The 22,935-nt window shown below is 34.8% G+C and overlaps 5 protein-coding genes across 5 annotated transcripts in view; 2 read left to right on the forward strand and 3 right to left on the reverse strand.

Annotated features, from left to right (window-relative positions):
• The window catches only part of LOC113502997 (serine/threonine-protein phosphatase alpha-1 isoform-like), a 30,188-nt gene extending 26,829 nt beyond the window's left edge, over positions 1 to 3,359 (forward strand). Inside the window, exons 5-6 of the mRNA XM_026884778.1 lie at positions 407 to 433; positions 1,183 to 3,359. Of these exons, the coding sequence (XP_026740579.1) occupies positions 407 to 416 (10 nt within the window). The 3' untranslated portion in view covers positions 417 to 433; positions 1,183 to 3,359. The remainder of the gene's footprint in view (positions 1 to 406; positions 434 to 1,182) is intronic.
• A 59-nt stretch (positions 3,360 to 3,418) lies between these two features.
• On the reverse strand, positions 3,419 to 7,271 carry LOC113502998 (putative odorant receptor 85e). The gene is made up of 8 exons (XM_026884779.1): positions 6,658 to 7,271; positions 5,487 to 5,612; positions 4,892 to 5,109; positions 4,735 to 4,768; positions 4,266 to 4,444; positions 3,899 to 3,988; positions 3,629 to 3,784; positions 3,419 to 3,526 (listed from the first exon to the last, which is right to left on the reverse strand). Exons 1-8 carry the CDS (start codon positions 7,148 to 7,150, stop codon positions 3,470 to 3,472), a joined length of 1,353 nt encoding a protein of 450 aa, XP_026740580.1. The 5' UTR covers positions 7,151 to 7,271; the 3' UTR covers positions 3,419 to 3,469.
• Positions 7,272 to 8,144: 873 nt separating this feature from the next.
• LOC113502994 (coiled-coil domain-containing protein 42 homolog) lies at positions 8,145 to 10,767 on the reverse strand. The gene is made up of 7 exons (XM_026884775.1): positions 10,554 to 10,767; positions 10,053 to 10,254; positions 9,627 to 9,800; positions 9,353 to 9,431; positions 9,019 to 9,158; positions 8,541 to 8,803; positions 8,145 to 8,312 (listed from the first exon to the last, which is right to left on the reverse strand). The coding sequence occupies exons 1-7, from the start codon at positions 10,658 to 10,660 to the stop codon at positions 8,285 to 8,287; spliced, it is 993 nt and encodes a 330-aa protein (XP_026740576.1). The 5' UTR covers positions 10,661 to 10,767; the 3' UTR covers positions 8,145 to 8,284.
• Positions 10,768 to 10,945: 178 nt separating this feature from the next.
• Positions 10,946 to 12,051, forward strand: LOC113502996 (peptidyl-tRNA hydrolase 2, mitochondrial-like). Its single transcript, XM_026884777.1, has 2 exons — positions 10,946 to 11,244; positions 11,633 to 12,051. Exons 1-2 carry the CDS (start codon positions 11,125 to 11,127, stop codon positions 11,996 to 11,998), a joined length of 486 nt encoding a protein of 161 aa, XP_026740578.1. The 5' UTR covers positions 10,946 to 11,124; the 3' UTR covers positions 11,999 to 12,051.
• A 2,035-nt stretch (positions 12,052 to 14,086) lies between these two features.
• On the reverse strand, positions 14,087 to 22,671 carry LOC113502856 (cellular tumor antigen p53). Its single transcript, XM_026884586.1, has 8 exons — positions 22,487 to 22,671; positions 20,895 to 20,961; positions 20,568 to 20,667; positions 20,298 to 20,396; positions 19,623 to 19,806; positions 18,251 to 18,488; positions 17,765 to 17,969; positions 14,087 to 16,768 (listed from the first exon to the last, which is right to left on the reverse strand). The coding sequence occupies exons 2-8, from the start codon at positions 20,951 to 20,953 to the stop codon at positions 16,589 to 16,591; spliced, it is 1,065 nt and encodes a 354-aa protein (XP_026740387.1). The 5' UTR covers positions 20,954 to 20,961; positions 22,487 to 22,671; the 3' UTR covers positions 14,087 to 16,588.
• Positions 22,672 to 22,935: the final 264 nt, after the last annotated feature.

A 22,935-nucleotide genomic window follows, 5' to 3' on the forward strand; every position in this document is an offset into this window, starting at 1 on the left:
AAAAGCTGGGGCTTTAAAATGTAGTGTACGTTTAATTATTTAAGTGACGTTTAAAATAAAGCATTCCCCATTAATGTCGGTAGTTTGAATTTTCGTACGTATTGTTACGTATCACCCTTAACGTGAAGCCTTGAGATCACGGTGAGCGCGGGAGAGCGGAGCTTGTCATCTGGCAATACAGTCAGAGTGCAGTGCGGCTTTAGCACGCCCAGTGATTACCATCCATCAGACTACCCTTCTATGACCATAAATGGACTTCCGAATATGTGTCTCTTGTTGATATCAAATATAAACCAATTCAAAAATCATGGGAATATGGTAGATTAATAATAATTATGCACGTCTGATAAAACCGTTTCCTTTAAAGTCGCTGTATTCATTTCTTTAATATATTTTATGACCGCAGAGATATATGAAGCCGTCACACGCTAAGGTACAGGTAGATGTGTGTCGTTTGAATGCATCGTGACATTATTAACAAGATACATATTTTTTGCGATGGTAACACTCAATCACTGGAGTTGCAAGCACAAACTAAAAGACGCATTAAAAAGCCTAATGATTCTAAAATTGCACTTTTAATACTAGCAGAAATTTTAGAACATTTTAACAAAGAACATGTTTTATAGTGTGTTATTATAGTATTCAGTATTATTGAAAGAACAGAGTACAAAAATATTATAATAAGTAGGTATATTCTCTTCAAAATTATCTGTAAGAGTGCTGAACTGTTCTGGTTTTAATATTTCATAATATTCAACGTGTTATAAAAATGATGGGAAACTAAAGAAATCTTAATATTTTTTTATTTACACTGTTGAGCTTTAAAAAAATACTCCTTAGTCAATAATCCTAATGAAATGTTATTGTATTTTTAGTTTTCCATTATTTAATTTTCACGTTGTACAAATTGTATTGTCGTTCCAACCTGACCTGTATGAACTCTTGTATATTAGTGCATGTATGTCTTCCGTACGGCGGCGCGAGGCGTAGGCGGTGGGACTCACAATACGAACAGTCGAAATGCCAAACAAGGCAACGTGGTAGTCGCCCAAACACTCGCGCCGCCACTGACTCATATAAAACAGTTAATATATATATATATTGATGTGGAATAGAAGTAAACATTCCTGTCTCTGTGTATTGACGTCTCACATATGACTTGTTTGTTCCCGATGGCAGTTAACGCCCCGCGCCGCCGCCCGCCGCCGCCTCGCATGGACCCCCACTACCATCCACCTTACTCTTATACATTACGTACACCAAAAGGGACTCTATAACAACAAATTCATTTCACAATCTCCTAAAACTAATATCCATTGCGAGTTTCGTTGCTCTATTCATTTAACTGGACTCGTAATGGATATCGAAATTCCTGGTTGGTGCGAATATTTTATAATGTAAGGACTTTGGATTAGGATAACTTTATTTGAAATATAAATCATTCGTTTTGTCAATAAGATTATAAATAGCATTGTATTACGAAATACTTGCGTTTATTCCTGTAACAGGTGTTTTCACACCAATATTGAAGAAATCGAGTCCCTTTTACTTTTAAAATGGTTTAATGGCGTAATCCTGTGTTATAAGTTAAGCGATAGCTTTCTAGCTCTCTTTAAGGTTTACATTGAATGTTAATCAACACATGCACAGCGAGATGTTTCATTATAAATGATATTACTTTGTTTAAAGTAATAAAGTTTACAAATGTATCTTCGAACATCAATTTTACACAATTTGACTCCATGGAATGCTGTCTTCCTGTTTGCAAAGGTGTAAACGTCTCGCTGTTCATACCGTTGTCCTCCTCGCGCGTCCAACACTTGATCAATTGCTGGGCGATTGTGTCCGCGGACGAATACGTTTAGATATTTATCTTTGACGTTGTTTAAAATGTGACTGATCAATATTTTACAATCGTTGTAATGTGACCCCATATAGATACAATTCTGATCATGTTTGTTGATTGTAAAATATTAATCCGTCATGGTAACTCCTCCAACGTTTTAAACATTCTCCATTTTGATAGATATCAAATTTTAGAAAGCTGCCAATGTGTTTATAATGATTGTTTGTTTATGTAAGGCGGTCTAGTTGTCGGTTCTGGGACTCTCTGTGGGCGTCGTAGTGTCACATGTGGACGGATGCACTTGTATGCTGCGTAATGATGTCTGTGCAAATGCGTGTATGTATGAGTGGCTCCCTGTATGCTTGTGTCGTATTCAATATCCAACAACATGTAAGTAAGTTATGCGCGAATACAACTTCGGCGACTGATCTCGCCTGCGATTTACTCGTGCGACTTTTGTCGCACCCTTTTTTTATTGAGATTATGTCAGTGTCGCATGGTGGCGTCCGTCTGTCAAAGTTGTCGCACTAAATTAAATGATGACAAGAATAATTCATTGATAAAAATATTGGAAGTATGGTTAAGTAGTAAGCATAAATATCGTAACGAAGCCGTAGTATGTTGCTAATAAATTATGAACAAAGCGCCCGCCATGTTGCACCCACTTGGTTATAAGTTGCCAAGTACGATGCTAGAACTGTTTGACACGTCTTCCTTATGTTAGATACACTACAATATTGTATACGTCCCGTGCTTATCGACATAATACGTACATTCCCAGTGGAAATAACTTTGTTCTAGAATATGCGTATTAGTTCGCTTAAGGTAATTTACATTTTTGTAGCAATAAGTTTAAGTAGCGATTACTAAACCCCAATAAATGATCCATAAATATATTTGCCAAGCATTTACAGAATATAGTTTAATATACATAGGGTTTCAATAACTTAAGCATTTAAGTTTGAGCCAAGTGGTCAATATGTGGGCGTGTTAGTTATAAAAGGTAACGCCGTCCCCTCTGGTCGGCTGATAGAACTAGCATTGCTTTTACACCCGACGTCTTATGCGATCGTAGTTCGCACTAAACCTCACGCAAATGTGATGGTCGCTTATACTGTTTAGAGTACCTGAGCGGGTTTAACCCTTGATTCTTTATAACGTGGTGGCGATGATGGTAAAAGTTAATTAAAATACTCAAACAACTTGTAGAATTATATTCAATATACATTTGAATTACTATGGTTTTTAAAGAAAAATGAACTTGAATTGAAGAATCAGCGGTTAAAAGCATCAGTGTTGCCAGACTCCACCGATAGTTACCATACGTAAATATGAGAAGGTCGCATAAGACTCGTGGGTAGCGATAACTGAAGTTTTTTTTTATTATAATTATTTAATGCTATTGAATGTGTTAGACTGATACCCGCGGCTGATTGCTGATCAAATTGAATCAATGATCTATGTATGAAAAGAATTGTATATTAATTTCTTTAATAAAATACTTCTGAAATATTTATCTTTTATTTATTTAGTCATACTTATTTACTACCATGCTGGACTAACGTGATATTCCTAGGTACTGTCTAAGTCCAAGATCAAAATCAAAATCCTGTTAATTTCTTATTTTTCATTGACGTTGACTAACAACGTGTAGTATGAAAACGATGTTTTTATGATCTGAAAGCAAAACCATTCAGTAAACGACAATACAAATCCTTCTTCAACAATTATTCGACTTCTACCATTTTAGTAGAATTGTCAGTGAAAAAGTTATCTTACTACGACAAAAGTGTGCAGGTCCATTGGTAGGAAGCGCCCTGCTCTTACTACTACAGGTCTCCTGTTTGCTAGAAGAATGTTCAGCAAGACTCGTCGGGATCGCACGCCCATCGTGTGCCACGCGCTTTGGTAGGCCGCCGTCGAGACACGATCCGCCTGGTATGAGAATAGACTGAGTAAAAAACATTTACTAGAGCGAAGTAATCTTAAAAAAGCAAGTATCATATTTATTATAACGCTACATTCAAAACCAAAAGCAACATTAATTACCTGCAATATGATCTGGTTTCCATAGTAGCAGTAAACGAACATGTCCAGAGCGACTGCAGCCAAATACTCAACTGTTATCATGTCGAATTTCTGTGGATGAATAATAATGACAATTTCAACTTAAGATACACTAAGGGACAAAAGGCATAACATCTTGCAATACATGCCCCTTAGTAACCACGCGGAATGGCCCGAGATGTAAGCTCACTATTGTAAGAAAGAAAACAACATGTACCACGTTGCGCATCAAGTTGCACGCTTACTGAGAAAGTTGTTCATAATTTTAATAAGAACCTTATATCATTCGTTTAAGTGAAGGATACGAAATATAGGTAAAAATACAATATTCAATAGTCAGTGACATTACCAGCGTCGCAGCATACAGCAACGTACACAAGTACAGTGTGACCTGCACCACCCTCACTGCAAGGAGTGGAGACACGAAGTGTTCAAACTTCTCCTTATATTTGTTCACAATCTGACACAACGACGCGCAGTCGTTCAGCGCCTGAACTGTCGCCGAGTCGTACTCCGGGCTGTATATGTCTGAGGGAGTATAGGTAGGTAATTGAATAGTAAACGAAATTAAGATTGTGGTTGAATGCAAGTAAATTATGTGAGAGCTTGTGATTATTCAAGATTAATGAGAAAAAAAAACATTCCAGACCGCACACCACCATATTATTATTACAAAGTATAAGCATTTAGTGATAAACAAAATGACAAGTCCCCGATATTATATCTTGTGGGCCTCATATTTTGGTAGAGTCATACTTGAAGATTTTTTATTTAGACAATACGATGTAAGAAAAAAATACTCCACCACTCAAACATACCAAACTGAGTCTTCGCACCCGCAGTACTGTGAGTCTAGAATAAAGAAATATGGAAGAAATCATTAACGCAACATAAAAACGTTCAAAAGCAACGTTTTTATTTACTTAACATATATTTTTAATTTTATTGCCAACATTGACAAGAATTAGAAATTACCATCTTCCTATCATAATGGTAGGTCGAGTCTATCATCTCGGACTCATTGTAGATATAGTTATGTTTCTCGTCATCCCTTATGTCTCCGTGCGCCGCCACGATCGCAGCGTGCTTCACGCCGTGTTGCAGCAACGCGGTGTAACGCGCGTTGCGCAAGCTGCAGCATAACAGATCCAGCTGCCCGCAGATCAAGATTGAGTTTGATGCGAAAAATACTCCTGGGGAAGATAGGTTTTCGGTATATCGCTTCTTTAGAGACATTCTTCGGCACTACAGTTCACATTATTAGATTGTAAAAGATTTTCGATGGAATTCCTAAAAGGTCGTTTATTAAAAAGGTAAGTGACCCACCGCCCCCACTACTGGCCGATGGAAGCTCACGGTCTGTGTATGAAGAATTGCATTCTGATTTAGTCAGTAGGAGTATACTATCAATTTCCTCCCCCGAGGGAATGGGTTACCATAAGGATTTCCCCGCCTTACCAAAAAACCAAAAATTAGAGCTAAAAGAACAAACCAACTATAAACTACTCAGATAACAGTTTACCTAACTACATTACTATTTATACGAATTCTCAACCTGAAGTTCTCTTACCGAACTGTCCCATAGCCAGGCCAACATACAGTTGCGCTAGGCAGGAGTGCAGGAAAACTATCTCGTAAAATGGTGAACGAGTTATGTCCATGTAGATCCATCCTTGAATCGGCTCTTTTGTCCAAACTGAAACAGTTATTGTGTTGGCTTAATTATTTACTTGCTATTTTGGACGACAAACGGAGTAGAGCATTTCCTTGCCACTGAAATACTTCATTCTGTCAGTTTCACTTTACTAATAAAACTCCACAACTTTCACACAACGCCATCTAGTCTCAAAGTAAGCAAAGTTTGTGTTATGGGTACTAGATAACCGATAAACATACATAAATATTCCTAAATACATAAGTACATTATATAATATGTAGATATATTATACCCAGACTCAGAACCATCGTTCTCATCACACAAAAAATTGTCCTGGGTGGGAATCCAACCCACATCCTCCGGAATAGCAGTCAGGGTCACTAACTAATAGACCAGTAATGTCGTCGCTATCTAGAGCCATGATAAAAATTAAAATAATAACCGATGTTAGAAATGTGTTTTCCCGTTTTATTGACCTATAAACCTAAAGTAACATAATCACCATGACTAGTCGAAATTCCGTTAATATTTATAACAAAAAATCTACTACTGTATTGTAAGGCCCAAGTTAATTGACAACGAGTCAAATTTGCTTGAATTGTAGTGATTGCGTAATATTCTGGGATTCCCAAATGACCGTTGTTTACCTATGATAATAGAACCGCGTCTTTTTCTTATCCTATACCTAAAAGGTTATGTAAATAAAATACCTTTACCCAATAAACTCATTGAAAGTTATCAGTAAGTAGTAACTTAATAATAGTACCAAAATAGTTAAAAAAAATACATAGTAGGTACATATCTAGTGCCTTTTTATGTTTCGATTTGTGAACATGATTGTCGACATATTGACTGCTCTGCTCTTTCTTTTGCCGCCTATTATTCGTCTATTTAGGGAAACCATTTCAATAAAATTTATAGAACCGGAAATTTATTTTTAAATCTAGATTATTTATATTAAATGTCTCACTGTCATAACTCTGCAGGATTTCAGATTACAGCTACGGGGATTTAATTGAACCAAACTTTCGAATAATCGTTTTAACTGCAGTTTTTTAAAGACCATAATTAAGACAATACTTACAATGAATGAAAACTGGCATCGTAGCATACATAGTCACACTAAACATAGTGCACGCTGTATAAATCCTGCCAAACTTGCGCGCAGTCTGGCAACTTCTAGCCATCGTCATATTGGTCAGTCCTCGCGCCGAGTGGTACTTGAAATGCTTGTCCATAAACTCCATTAACTCATACAAATGGTTTCGGTACATAGCGTGGTAAGCCACGATTATTAGAGAAACTATCAGAGGTAAGGAGTCAGCTATTGTGCCTAAACTTGACATAATGTCTTGCCATTCTGTATACAAATGAACTGTTAGTACCATCGGTATGTGAGTTAGGACGAAAAGAACGATTCCTAAGTAGACATAGTTGATAAGGCTTCGACGTTCGTCCTTTGTTTTCGGGAACAGATCCCAGCAAGCAACGATCTTCAATGGCGTGACTATATATTGTAGATAGCGCTCAGATTTTTCATCATTCAAAGTTGTTTCAAGACGTGTTTTGCGAAACATGTCGAAGTTATAATGTCAAATGTAAACGACAGTTTGAAAGAGGACTCTGTCGCTTTTATAGGAAATCGTGATTTAAAAGGGTCTTTACACTGTACAATGCTTTTATTGCAGTCTTCCATATAATATTTCATTGATGAAGAGCTCGTTGAGTTGTTTCGAGACATAGGTTTTCATATAGGTAGATGTAACTATCTAAGGCGACTGCTGACAACTTGTGGCAAATTCCTACATTGACAAAATTATGAGAACGATTATTCGCAGGTTTAAGTTTGTATGAAAGGCTCCTAAAGCACCTTATAAAGATTAACGAGAACTTTAGAACTTTGCCAATTAAAATGCCAACTAATTACGAACTAACGGAAAGGGTTACAATTATCTACTGCGGACTAATTGGTCTCTTTACAAACTTACGAGTTTCCAAGTTGTTTGTAATTGTGCTGGATTATAAATTAAATACCCTCTGTTCCATTTAAGTAGGTATAGGTATGCCATATTAGCGATTAACTTTATTTATATTAAATATTATTTTTGCTATAAACTATGACAAATGTCATGGTGCATGAAAAATTTCGTTCTGTGCATTGGCACCGAACTGACCAAATGCGGAAACGTATGGCGCTTTTGGTTTAGGCAGTAAGATTCTAACATTATCTATTTCTTCTCCGCGAAGAATCGTCATGGACATATCCACCCATGAGGATTCCCCAAACCAAAAAAATGACTTGACATTTGTAGCTCAATTTAGAGTCGTAGCACTCTTGAGATTCGTAGCCGCGTAGCAGAAGACAATTCGTAGCAAACTACTTGCCATTCGTCACTAACTTGACATTCGTAGTGTTTTCTGCCATTCGGAGCACAGTTCATAGCCTATTTGCCAGTTTTTGCTAACTTGACATTCGGAGCAAACATGAAATTCGAAGCTGCCGGGACATTTGTAACAATTTCGTAGCATACATTCATTACACATTCAGACTATACATTCACATAAACAATATTTTATTCTTTAAAGTATTTATTAAAAATTAAACAATATTACAAATATACCATAGTAATCAAATAATTTTGATAATGTATTAATAAGTAAGAGAAAAACTTTGGCATCTCAGAGATGAAGCATCTTACTGCACACGTTGGTTAGTTGGTATGCATCGACTCGGCGTCCCTGAAAAGAGAGCATTTTTAAATACAGTTAAAACTACAACGTAAAGCACTTATGCCTAACACCTATGCCTTTAATCGCCACCTCCAAAAAAACTAAATCGTGTCTAATCACAATCAATTAATATAATGCAATTTAACTTAATCTGTAAGTACATACCTTAATTATTCAATAGCTCGATGATATAAAAAAGGAAACACAAATTAGCCATGACACAAAACTATTACGTACTTTTCTTTGGACCTCTTCTGTGCAATCCTATAAATCCGACGCAGTTCGAGTAAGGCTCTCATGATAACTACAAGCTGTTGTTCAAAATCATTAGTATCGACATCGATGGACAGGCCCTTTTGCTTGCAGATCTTGACATACAGACTCCAGATGGCAGATCGGACGTGGCACAGTTCCACGTGACGTCTCGCCGCGGTCTCCTTCAGGCGATTCAAAGCAAGCTCCCATTTTATCACACGGTTGCGTATTTTGTCGTAGCGCCACTGTTAATGAACAATAAATATTAAAAAGTTTTACTCAGAAACCCAGATGTAGATATATTCAAGTTCATTAAAGTTCCGGTATTCGGTAGCTATGGCCTGGCATTATGTTCAGTAACTCTAGGATCTATTCATATAAAAAACTGCAAACAAAATTTTAATCAAATAACGAACGAAAAAGCTTTTGGGCACTGTGACAAATTTTTGAAGAAATTTACCCTGAGGTTAGCTAGAGTGTTGTTTAGGCCCATGATGAAGAGTTTCTTCTCCTCGGTGAGGGAGGCGATCTCCTGGCGCGCATTCTCCAACATCTCCAGGTCACGCTCCTGACGCTCGGCCAGGGTTGACTTGGCAGCAGCTAACAGAGTCAAATGCAATAAATTCTGTGGCTGTATAAATTATTTAAAACTGTCCTTAGATTCCATCAATCCATTTACGACTTAAAAAACTGATTTTGTCAGTTGATCTACGCAAAAATAAATCTTCAACGGAACAAAACTGAGATCATCGTTCTAGTTAGTAGTGCAAAAAAACTACAAAATTATATCTTACCCAAAGCTTCGTAACGGTTAAGGACATCAAGAGGCTGTTTGAACTCAGGATAATTGTGGACAACCGACATCAGGTAATCCTAAAAACAAATGAAATTAATTCTATCAAAATTACAAAAAGGATCAGAGAGAGGGGGATCAGGAATATCGACAATATTTTCTTCTAATCATTAAAGCACAAAGCAAAACGAAATGAGTCTGGAAGCATTACTTAAAGTTTAGAGCGAGAACAACAACTTGTAGAAGCAGTTATGTTTAAAAGTTGTAATAATCACCTCATAAATAGTATAATCCTGAACTTGCTGCTCCATCAGTTTCTTGACCTCTTCCATCTCGATGACTCTCTGTCTCATGGCCTCCGTGTCCCTGGCCTTACGCTCCAGGACTTCGTTGTCCGCCTGCATCTTGCGCTCAGCACGATCGCGCTTCTCTTGGTTTTCTCTAATGAACTGAAGAAAAATGTTATATCTTAGCAATGGGAGCGATAAGCACCAGGCTACTCGATATGCGTAATTTGAGTAGCGTTTGGGATTGTTTCGAATTCATCTGAGACGGTACTAATAAGCAATTTTAATCTACTACGCAACATGTGCGCAGCTTAGTGCAGGTTTTTACTGGCAATTAATTAAGCCTAAAGTCTGCCAAAGATTAAATATCATATTAGGAGAAGCAAATTGCATTTTTTTATATTTTATTCTTACTTTGTTGAAACTTATAAAGGACTCTTTAAGCAGTATCTCTTTGGTCCTTAAGTCTTCCCACTTTGCATCCATTATGGCTCTGTTTCTTTTTTCGTCTGCTCTTTTTACTGCCAGTTTCTCGTCGGCATCCATCAGATCGCGACGTGCTTTTTCCATTAAGACCTGTGGTGTTGGACGTGCGACATCCCATACTGGATATTTCCTATACAATTAATAATGGTTTTAAACCTGTCTTAGGAGCTGATAGATCTCTGTTTCAAACCCTGACCAGCTGACCAGTTGTAGCCATGAAGACTACAGACTACGAGGGGTCAGTTTTACTTTAATTATCCAAATGGTCGTGTTTTGACCTTATAAATCATTGCGGACACACGACTTTTCTTCCAAGACCAACTGGTAAGATTTAACCTACTGTGAAAGTAATGTAATGTAATTGAATGCAGTTACCAAAGTCATTATTATCCACGTGATAACATCAACAAGTAGGTATCTCCTACTTACTTTACCATCCTGTCGCTTTCCATCAAAGATTTAAAATACTCTGAGGTGGATTCCACAGGTGGTCCATGTGGTATGGCGATAGGAGCCAAATCCTTGGTTTTCTTCATGATTGAAATTATGTAATATATCAAGTTCCTGTAACAAATTAAAAAACTATGTAGGATTTTAAATAGTTGATACCACGTCAACTATAACATAATTTGTTACTTAGCAACTATAGCAATAGTTCTATTCTCAAATTCTACTACTCCCAATGAATTTTGTGGTGTGGCAATCAGGAATAAATTTTCCAGTCACCTCATTCTCATATCGTAAGCATTATTCTTGTCATAGTCCTGTCTCTTTTCAACTTAAGACACAATATCCGATTTTATTCACTTCAGTCACTCAGTCACTCTTTTTCTATCTGCCTGCCAAATGAAAGGAACTGTCAAAGTCAAATTCATATATCTTCAATGCGTATTTTAACCCTATTAAAATTTTAAGTTTTAGGTTCTAATTTATAGCAGAAGATAAAGCACCTTTCATTAGGTGCAAATTTTAAAGCGCAACCATTCTGACAAAACAAAAAATGGATTTTAATTTATCATTTTTCACCGGCGTTGGCTGTGGTCTTTGTCTCGGTATTTCATTATTTGCGTTAAGAAAGTATTTAACAAACATTGCTGATACAACGAAAGCTGTTAAAAAGGTAAGAGATAAGTTAAGAATCTTATCACGTCTTTTTACACGGTATTTAAACTGCTCATGTAAAAGTAACCTTAAAATTTAATTCGCACTTAAAATACCACGTCTACATCTTCTGGACGAATAAAGTGATTATTATATATAGGGCTTATCACTATCAAGTTATCACAAAACTTTTAAAATTTTTTTCAAACTCATACGAAAAAAATTCCTAAAATTATTTTCCCTATACATACATTTATTGATAGCTAGTCATAAAGAAGCATATAAATCTAAATTATCAACGCAATAATTGTTTTAAATTAATTAAATATGTAACAAAACAAACATATTGTGTCAAAATACATAAACAATTAAAAACCTTATTGCATAATATTTTTATTTAATTTCAGTATGCTACAAATGGCGAATACAAACTGGTTTTAGTTGTTCGAACAGACCTTCAGATGACTAAAGGCAAAATAGCAGCTCAATGTGGCCATGCTGCAGTAGGTGCCTATGAAAAAGCTTTAAAAGAGGACCCTTCAATCTTGAAAACCTGGTTAAGAACTGGCCAAGCAAAAATAGCTCTTAAGATAGACTCATTAGAGTCATTGAAACAAATTTCTGACAATGCTAAGAAAATGGGACTGATTACAACTACTATTAGAGATGCCGGAAGAACACAAATAGCACCAAACTCAATCACTGTCGTCGGTATCGGACCAGCACCTGTTAAAATGATTGATAAAGTGACCGGAGACCTCAAATTGTTGTAAATTTATGTTTAAGTTAAAATATATAAAAATGAAATATTATATTTTTACCTGTTTTTCGTTTTACTTTATTGGTTTTTGTACATTTTTGCTTGGTTAATTATTATATACCATATTCTGATAACCTACTTATACACAAAAGTGGGTCATAACTAACTTGTGAATGTTTTCATTTTGCGGTCATGCAAACTAAACAGTAATAGAGGCTAACTTATAATACTTATATTTACCGTGTATATGGTCATAAAATGCTCTATCCTAACCTGTATATTACAATACAGTTTATGTAATGCACATAAACAAACAATATACACTAAATATTTTCTTCACTCCTTATTCCTTACTACAAAAAACGCTAAGATGTCTAGATCCATCCATACTTGACCTCAATACGACGTCACAACCCCGCATGAATTGCACAGAACATAATGTAAATCAACATTTTTGAGTACATGCTTAAATGGTGTGCAGAGAACCGCTCAATGAATGGCAACTGGACTAAATTTATAATTATTCTTTTGAGCATTTTGCCAACACAATAATTGAAAATTCTATATATTATATATTGACCTTGAGGGTACCGTCCCATACTAGAAATTTCCAATTATTAAATGTTTAAGAGAATACAAAAAGTGTCATTTTAAGACAATTTTTATTCATCCATCGGGCCATTGTAAATAGCAGAATTGAATTGGGCCCAGATGTCTTGCTTTTGGCAGATACATAGATTCCCCGCGGTGGAAATTAACTAAGGAATTTATATGTTCATACAAAAGATGTTTGCCTAAAGACGAGATATAAGAAATTTAAAGCGACAAGTAGATATGGTACAGTGGAAAGTAGATAGGTACAATGGGTATCTACTAAATGACTTAATCATCATCAGTGGCCTGTAACATCCATGACAGATTCTGAACAGCAGCCGTGTTAGTTTTTCTGATTTTGGCACTTGCGCTGATAATCTATATTATACTAACTAGCTGACCCAGCAAAAGTTGTTTTGCCGATTTTTTTCTAGTTGTACCTATGTATTTTTAATGCCACATTATAAAAAATAAAAACAAAGAATTCCGTCCAAAAAATGAAATATTTTTTTTTAGTTTGAGCAACCCTTATCACTTAGGGGTATGAAAAATAGATGTTGTTCTATTCTCAGACCTACTGAATAGAATACGCATATAAAATTTGGTAAAAATCGGTTTATCCGTTTCGGAGGAGTACGGTAACTAACATCGTGACACGGGAATTTTATATATTAGAAGATATATATAAAGCTGAAGAGTTTGTTTGTTTGAACGCGGTAATCTCGCCGACTACTGGTTAAAATTATTCTTTTTGTGTTGAATAGATCATTCATCGAGGAAGGTTTTAGGCTATATACCATCACGCTGCGACTAATAGGAGCGAAGATACAATGGAAAATGTGGAAAAAATAGGGAAAATTATTCATCTTAGAATTAATAAATTATTAAATTATTCCGTTCAAAAATTCCTAACTTATATCTTCTTACCACGCGGACGAAGTCGCGAGTAACAGCTAGTAAGGCCTATACGGGAGTGACAACGCCGCAAAATACCTAAGTATATCGATAAAGTTGGGTGAGAGATTTTTATAGCCCTTTGCAATTCAATAGTGCTAGGTTGTATCACTGCGCCCCCACGCAATAGTTTACGGATCTGGTCAGTGAACCACGCGGTTGCCATGATGTCGGCAAATTCTTATCATTCACAACATTATCGCTATCATTTGCTTCGTAGGAACAACTGATGCAATATCCATTGTTGTTAGACAAGAGATGTGAATGAAATTAGATGTTGAAAAAAATTAGATGTTTTATGGAGTTTTTTACCTTTAATTGTGTTACTATGTCACCTTAGACTAAGTTCTCCAGCGACACAACCAAAATGAGCCACTTTCAGTTTGTAGGACGATAGTCACATGCCTAAGCCTGTAGACCTCTTTACTAATAAACATTTTCTAAGGTTTGCGTTGTCTCGTGTGAACGTTCTATAAGTGTTAACCCTGATGTTTCATACATTTAGAGTAGGATACCGTAGACATGTTATTATAAGGACAGTACAAAAACAAAATTTTCCTCTTCCGAACATTTTTATTAGTATCCATAATAGTAATAAGGCGGCTAATTTGACACATATTAGGCACATTTGAACATGAATGTGCGTAATACATCTGAAATTACATTTAAAAAAGAAATTTATAAACAATCAATCTTATAATCTAAAACAGATATAATTATTTCTTACAACTATCAATACAGGCTGTATTTAAATTTAATTATACTTGTATTCAAGATATAGACACTGCAGGAATATATTTCGAATAGAGGTACATTTGTCCAGCACCTTGAAAAGTGACATTTTTCAAGTGTGATAGAAATTACTTAAATGTATGAAATTGACATCAGTCCGTAGTCTCGTGACAAAGACTTCCATACATTCTAGCAATTCCTTCAGCTTTAGCGACTGTAGAAATGTAACTTCTCTAGGTCATTTGAGAAATAAGCAACCACAATTGTATCTTACGTAACAATACTAGTACAAAAACATCTTAAAATAATATTAATTGCACAGATCTAAATAAGTTTATCTGTCTACCTATTCCACCTTCATAACACGCATTGGACTAAAATACATTCGAATATATTTTATATTTATAACAACAGTACAAATAACTAAGTATATAGTGAGCAATTTATTTATAGGGTGTTTCAAATGCACCGATTCGTTTAAGCACAATTAATTGGTTTTTTTTCAGTTGCAGTATTAAAAATAGTAATACGTAAATATTAACTTTCATAATCTATATGTATTTATTTAATAATAATAATATATAACATATTGCAAGATACAAAGGTGGTTTAATAAGGCACAGTTGTCATTATTCCTATTCTAGCTTACTAACATGATATTCTAAAACATAGTAACTAAAAATTAAGTAAAGACAACAATAAGCATAAATTCGACTTTTTTTTTAATTTTCCATGTTTTTTTTCCAACTTATCCATATATTTTTCACTAGCAGTAAAATGTATATGAAATCGTATTTATGTTTATTTTTCAATTAACAAAACGTAGAGCCACCACCAAATGAACTAAGTATTACATCAGTCTTATTTAACGCAAATGACGGGTCTATAATTATAATTTGATAGTTTTGGTTTTTAAATTATGGCTTTAGTATTTTTCATTGAGAACTATTTTATTTGAGAACGAAATTGTATTGTTCTATTAAGGGACACCAGATCCTAATTTTCCTGCTTTTTTAACAGGCTTTTATTATTAGTATAACATTTTATCATACCGTAATTATCTGCATGACAACTTGAATATGATAAACACAATATAATCTAAAGACGGACTACGCAAAACGGTTTATAGATGTAAGGTCATATCACATTATAGCAGTACAGCAAGGATACCACTGCAACTGGGCATTTATGCATAGGGCTCACATTTCAATGTGGCGGCAATAAAGTAACTTACAAAACGAGCGCATTTCCTGAATTCGAGACGGCAGAGAGCTGTTGCTGTGTCACTTTAATGTAGTATAACCTTAAGGCAGCAAATATGAATTCAGTGTCAACACATTCATAACTTTATTTCATGGCATTAAGGTCTATTTTTATAACTCGTTATTTTCACTATGACGCGTTTCACTGTATTACCTATTTTTGCCTTGTAAAGAAGTTGCTTCTTATGTCTATTAGCACAAATCAATGCTTATTGTTTAAGCACTTAGGTTTATGACTTAAATAGGGGTGGGACCAGAATATTAAAGTTTTCGAGGTAACTTGTGAAGCAGTGCCTATAATTTGGTTTAATCGACCTCACATTGTAACACTAAAAAACTACATATTATACAGGTTTTCATGGCGAAAAGTTAATGTAAATAACGACTCTAACTGCGATGCAACTAAGTGCAGTTTAGCTTGCAGCTCTGAAGTCTAATCGAATTTGATAATCTCTTAAACTTTCCTTATATCTTATTGCGTATCTCTTGCAACACTTTTGACATGTTCGTAAGGTGCTATGGTAAACATGAGGTCGACAAAGACCAAAAAATAACTTTTTCAAGTTTATGACAATAGGTGGTCTTATTGCTTAGATCTATTTTATGAGCGAACTAATACTGCCTAATATGTACTCAAGATTGTACTCTCTTGAAAATGATATTCGCAGTTGATTTAAAATTGCAAGATTTGAGATATGAGCGGTTTGTGGCTTACCAGAAGATAAATTACAAATTTCAGATGCATGTAAACATAATCTATAGATGCTTGGCAGTGTAGAAGAATGAATATTTGTGCTGTTGTACATGTTGTGGTGGTTAAAACTCAGATTCTCTTCTGCGAGTTTAATAATCAGATATGTGGAACTTGCTATGACAAACATTGATAACAAGATAAAATAGCAGTGTCATAACCATACTAGGCACTACTTGTACTAAAATATCATGATTACATAAAAAAATGAAAATGTTGTATCAAATTAAAACATAATAATAAAAACTGGTTTTCTTAAGATTAAGTATCATCTTATAGTAGTCTAATTAATAGCTAGAAGGTACGAACATTATTGTGTTGTGTTTCTGGCGTGTTCCAGTGTCTGTATAGTCTCCTTGAAGCGCGCTATATGCGGCTGGTAGAGTGCGAGGGCCGCGGGGTCGGTCTTCCGGCACTCGGCGGCCAACTCCATCATTTCCAGCATCACTTTGAGACCGGACAGCATCGCTCTGGAGCCGACGACTTGGAGCTGGTAACAAAAGAACAGTTTAACGTAACTGTTATATACAGGGCAGTGGGAATAACAGTTTAAACGGGCGATAGAACTATGCGAATTATTACGATTAATTTTGAGTGCGTAGTCATACGATTAAAAGTTTTCAATCAAGAATTATTTTAAATTTTAACTAATAATCTTGAAATATTATGAAATATAAATAAAAGTGAGGTCCAAAGTCCTCCTTATCTTATAGATTTTAAATGCAACTTATTTGATACCTATGTTGGGCAAAGATCAAAAATATATTTTATTTTTGATAGAATATCAGCAAAATCGCAAGTTCCCGATTTATGAGCGACTTGGAAATATTTTTCATCTTTAACCCTTAATGTGAGTAATTACTTATTAATTATGGAACCTTAATAGTTGTTTATCTAAAAACCGTTGATTTCGTTTAAAGATAGTAAATATGACATGCATCGATAAAATTTATTTATTAAATACGCAAATTGTATCGTAAATATTGATTTTATCAGTGGGCAATGATAAACAATGATTTTATTACATAGACATAAAATTGAAGGTACCGCAGTATTTGTCTATTTTCATGATAAAAATATTAGAGTATCTTAAATCCGCTCGTATTTGAATATCACACAGGTTTCAGAATGACTAATCCTAATGATAGATAACTCTTTATAACCTATCTGACCTGTGTAATCAATAATAGCTAACTGGTGTTTCCAATAGATAATGTAATCTTAGAAAATAATAAATAAATATAGCGCCGACGGTTTCAGTGCAAAAATAGAAGTTTTTCTGTGTTTTAAAACAAGATACTTTAGTTAAGCTACTTAAAGTTTAGAAGGAACCTGCATTTCAATATGTCATAATGTAATAGTGACTTCATACAAAAATTTTGCATGAAACCAATTTTGAATAGTTTTCACAACACCACAACATTGTTAGTCATGTAAATAAATGTCATGTGGACTATTAGACACCCGAAAAGAAAAAAAGACTTACCGACGGCAGTTTGTAGACTGTATCATCGATATCTGTGACGGCTTCCATCTTTATCTTCTTGGTTTTCGGAGGGTCAATCTCATTAGAAGACACCCTCTTCTTGCCAGATTTGTACTTGCCTTCCGCCGTCTCGTCCTTGAGTAGGTCACGTCTGGGGCAGGCGCAGACTCTGGCGCCCACTTTCTGACGGCCGTAGACCCGACCACTGGCGGAGAAATGGTTTATGAGTAAAGGTTTTTTATGAATATTTTTTCTATTCAAGATAAGAAATTAATATAATTAGATTTTTTTTTCGAAATCGGCTGGGAAGGCCCGGATACATAAGTGAAATGCAAACATAAGATTACTCATATGTCTTTTTAACCTCCTTGTCGACTTTTGAGTCCACTGGAGTGCGAATCATGGACCCAGTGTAAACACCCTACTTTACTTGTAAAACGGGCCTTTAAGGAGCAATGTACTAAAAAAGTCTTCACAAACACTCACTATTCATCCTCGAGTGTGAATATAATAGCTATAGCTCGTCGGTTAATCCCGCTTGCGCAGGAGTTCTTGCAGGTGAACTGGTACGCGTGCGAGCAGGGCTCGTCGCTGGTGCGGTGGAACTCCACGAGCACGGAGTACCAGGAGTCGGCCACGTCCACGTCGCCGCAGTAGTACACGCCCTGCGCGTCGATCTCGCGGGACGAGTGCAGCACGTTCCTGGCTATCTCGGGTTTGATACCTGTTGAGATGGCATATAGAATTAAGTTCATAGTGTTGTTTTCTTCGAATGTATAAAACTCTCCTATCACGGTGTACAGAATTGAACTCGTCCAAAACGGCTCGAGCAACTCTCATGAAATGTTGTGTGCATATTGGGTAATATATTTTCATACCCAAAGAGTATTCACAATGGCAATGTTTGCTGGGACAGCTAATCTAATTATATGTTTCCATTGAACTTGACTTAAAATATTGTATGAACTGTACTAACTTTTTCTGTACTTGATAATAAAATATTACAGCATTTGGTGTTAATATATATGTGTTAATAAAAAGAAAGAAAATTTGTTCCTTACTTCATACAAGCTTGTAGATATAAAAATATAAGTAATTATTTCATAATATTTATAACACAAAATTATGTCTTAAGCGGTATTATAAATATTATGCGATAAGATTTACGATTATCTTTTATAATAATATAATAATGTATTACAGATGGCCCAGGTTGGCTGAATAATGATGATATTAAGAAATACTTATCTATTGTTTATCGCTTTGCTATAAATAAATTTCTTATAAGATATCATTTTTTGCGCAAATATAGTATGACGTCAGAGCTAAATAACCTTTGGACCAGGACTTTGAACTTGCAAAGATGAATGTTATGGAAAGATTTCTCTTTGGCGCCGCTTCTTCGCCATAAGAATGTAATTTTTTTGAACCGCTCTATTAGAGTCATTATTTTAACATTTTTGCCTGAAAACGTGCTACTTGAATTAAAACTTGGGTATTAGTTGAAGACTAAAATCACCACTGAGAATGTCTGCACTGAAATCATGCTTGAGATGTGTGGACTTTGATCGATTGAAAGTACCCTGTATCACGTCGTGCGAGAACGCTAAGGAAGCTTATTTCAAAAGTTCATAACATAAGGCTAAGTCTAATTCTAGGTCTAACCCACGGCCCTCTCGCTACAAATCGGAGATGATGGGTATTTTAAACTCTATGTGTTACTCTTGTTTATAAACTATCTATTTACCAAATTTCCTCTAAATCCGTTCAGTAGTTTTTGAGTGAAAGTAACAAACATAATATAATAAATATAAAATAACACAAACTTCACGTTTATAATATGAGTAGGATATCTCACCAGCTTTGGAGCTCTCGTGGCAGTGCTGCACGCACCTCTCGACTCGCTTCTCGGCCTGCGGCTCGTCCGAGAACACGACCGTACTGCGCACGTACATGTGCGGCGAGATGCGGTAGTCCCAGTTGAACTGCACGCTGAAGTTGCACTTCATGTCCACGTAGATACGGCTGAGCATGTGCGAGTACTAAGGGGAAAATGTTACGATTTTTCAAGTGAACTTTGAACCCTAATGTCAACTTTCCACTGTCAAAGAATAATAAATGGGGAATAACTGAGGAACATACTCCTGATAAATAAAATAGGTTAAAACGAGTTCTTATCAACTCTTTTTGCTCGTTCAGTCCTTTTGCCGCATATTTGGGGTGCCCTAAATATGCAGTTCAAATGGAACCCATCGGTGGTATCGGCTCAAGACATGCAGTAGATGAGATTTAACTAAAATATTTCTCAATCAACATCAACATAGGCGAAACAACGAGTAAAAGCTAGTGTCACAATGTGTCACTGAAATTTATATTTAGATATGAGAGTACTATTTGACCTACATTGATATACCTAACTGACCTTTCTCATAACACATTATATTTAATTATTTGATAGTCTTATCTTTAGCTTTTAACTCATAGAGCTGACTTTCTCTGAGTATAGTCCTTGAAATAAACATTCAGTACTTACCAAGAATGTCTTCTTATGTACATCATGGCTGTTCACTTCAACTGTGAAGTTCAGTTCGCCGGGGTAACTGTTCCTCTTAGGTGGGCCGACAGGGGAGTACTAAGTAACAAAATATATTTATTTAACTTCACAATTTACAATAGATTTTTTGCGGCATAGGGATTTCTGTGTTTAAAATGAGGGTAAGGTAATTATTACTAAGAAAATTGGTTAAATAATGAACTTTGGTTATGAATATGGCAAACAGAGATTTGTTTAAGGTCTACTTACAGGAAATTTGACTTCCATGTTAGCATGACGAGCAATATCCATAGTTTCTGACTCAGGTGAAGGTATAAATGATGGAATTTCTGATAAAATATCCATGTCACTGCAAAAGAAAATATCTTTAATACACAGTCATTCAAAGGGTTACTTTTTTGTAATGGGTATGTCCGTATGTTGTAGCCTTCTGGATACTACAAGGCTAAACAATTTACAAATCTCAGAACTGACTTCTTTAACAATAGTTATGAAAATGAGAATTATAGTTTGAATCAGCCATTCAGAAACTGGAAGGTTAAGGTAATATTTTAAAATTATAAAAAGCTGACTTACAACAATTGAGTTCCATCTCCAATCCCGTAATCTCCAACATACAGCTTAGTGTCGTTCATGATTATACCTGAAAAAGAATATAAGCTTAAACCTTACCTTGAAAGTTAACAAATATTTTTATGTTATCTTGTAAAAGTCGCAGGTTCAGCTTTAGGAGATCTCTCCCAACCCTTTATGCAACTTTCAGTGAAGTTTTTTGGATATTATAAGTGCTTATATAGACAAACAGGTGTGTCGAATACTATCTACTAAGTGAAAACTCGTTTAATGATAATAATATTAATAAAAAGGTTGATAATAAGATACTGGATTCAAAGTCTATTATCATATTTAAGATTAGAATCAGGACCTTTGATACTAGTGTAGTGCTGAGTGCAGTTTCATGTTATATTTTTTTAACATGGCAATATTGTTTACAGCTTAAGACTTTTTGTTGGTTTAGAAAAAAGATGTAGTTACAGCTATATTTTAAATAAATAAAATCGGCTGAAGTCAGAATTGCAGAGTCCAAATTCCGTAATTTGTATGATTCAATAGGTCCAGATTAGATAAGATGTACAGTCATTACTATGAATGAACACCTGAAAATTATTACTATACTTATACAATATATAATCTTTATGCAAGGAATAGGGTTCAGTAGGAATTTTTGTCAGAAAGAAATGGCATACCACTCTTATTCAAAATACAGATAGATTCCTATCTACTCAAAAAAATAACAGTTGGCAGAATTAACCTTTCCTAGAACTGTTAGAATAAGAATAGAATCACATTGTTTATTTGTCAAAATATTCTAAGTTTATTATTATGAAAATAAAATAGACTTGTTAATGTAGATTAGAGTTATTTAGAAGACTACTAAATACTAAAAAAATAGATATAGCACTGATTTATACTGCCAAGAGAAAGTAAATGTTGTGTGTTTAGATATATAGAGGTATTTAAAAATACAAAGTTTTAGCTATAAATAACAACTTTATACTATGGTTAGTCAGACTGAATTGACCGTGAATTCCTTTTATAGGATGAGATCCATGTAACCATGGAATTATTTTGCCTCTTTTAACGATTAGAGAATAGGCTAAACAAAAATAGTAATAACATCTAATATACAATAAATATTAGATGATTGTAATACTTTTATTCATATATTTAGAATGAAGGTTTGGCAATGCTACACAATTCAGTCACTTACGTCTTTTTGTTATCGTTAACTGAAGTTATTAACCTCACATAATTTCCTAACCTTCTGTTTTTTGCTTTTGAATGCTTAGTAAACTTTTAAATAAGTATCTAAGTAACTATAAAAACAAACACGTAAATGGAAACAAAACTTTTTCACTAGCACACACGCTATAAAACTTTAATCGAAACTTTTAACACATAATTCTACCATAACAAAAATTTCAAGCTGCAACCAACAAATACGAATAAATTTTGAACACTCTGTCACTAATTCACAACAATTAAAAGTTTGTTTAGCTATAGGTAGTTAAATTAAAAATAAAACAATCAATTTAAATTTCAAACAGCAGAAATTGAATTTTAACATGACGAAATATTGTACAAAAGCGGTACAGATCTTAACTTACCTCAAAATTGACTGACTTGTTAGGTTTCAATATAAAAATCGACAAAAACAATGTGATGCTTCGCACAGTAGATAAAATGCTCACAAATACATAAAAGTTTCAAAACAGCACAAATTTCACCGATCTACACCGCTCGTTTTAATAAATACACAGTGTTGCACCAAAGCGAAAATCAAAATGAAGAGTCTATCCAAAAGCGTGAGGAGTAGCGAGGAACGTGAAATTGTTGAGGGTTACCTTTTTATTTTTAAAACAATTCCTTTTAAATTTATTTTACATTTATGTATTTCAAATCATAAATCAAAATTACACATTGATATTTTTTTACGTTTAGTTATTTTAAGATATCGGAAATCTTCGAATGAGAAGTTTTAGATAGTAGATACCGATATTTTCAATGTTTTTTTTTGCCCTTCAAGTTTCCACAAAATATTCTATAAAAGTAAGTA

This window comes from Trichoplusia ni, chromosome 18 (assembly GCF_003590095.1).
Source record: "Trichoplusia ni isolate ovarian cell line Hi5 chromosome 18, tn1, whole genome shotgun sequence".
NCBI classification, from domain to species: Eukaryota; Metazoa; Arthropoda; class Insecta; order Lepidoptera; family Noctuidae; genus Trichoplusia; species Trichoplusia ni.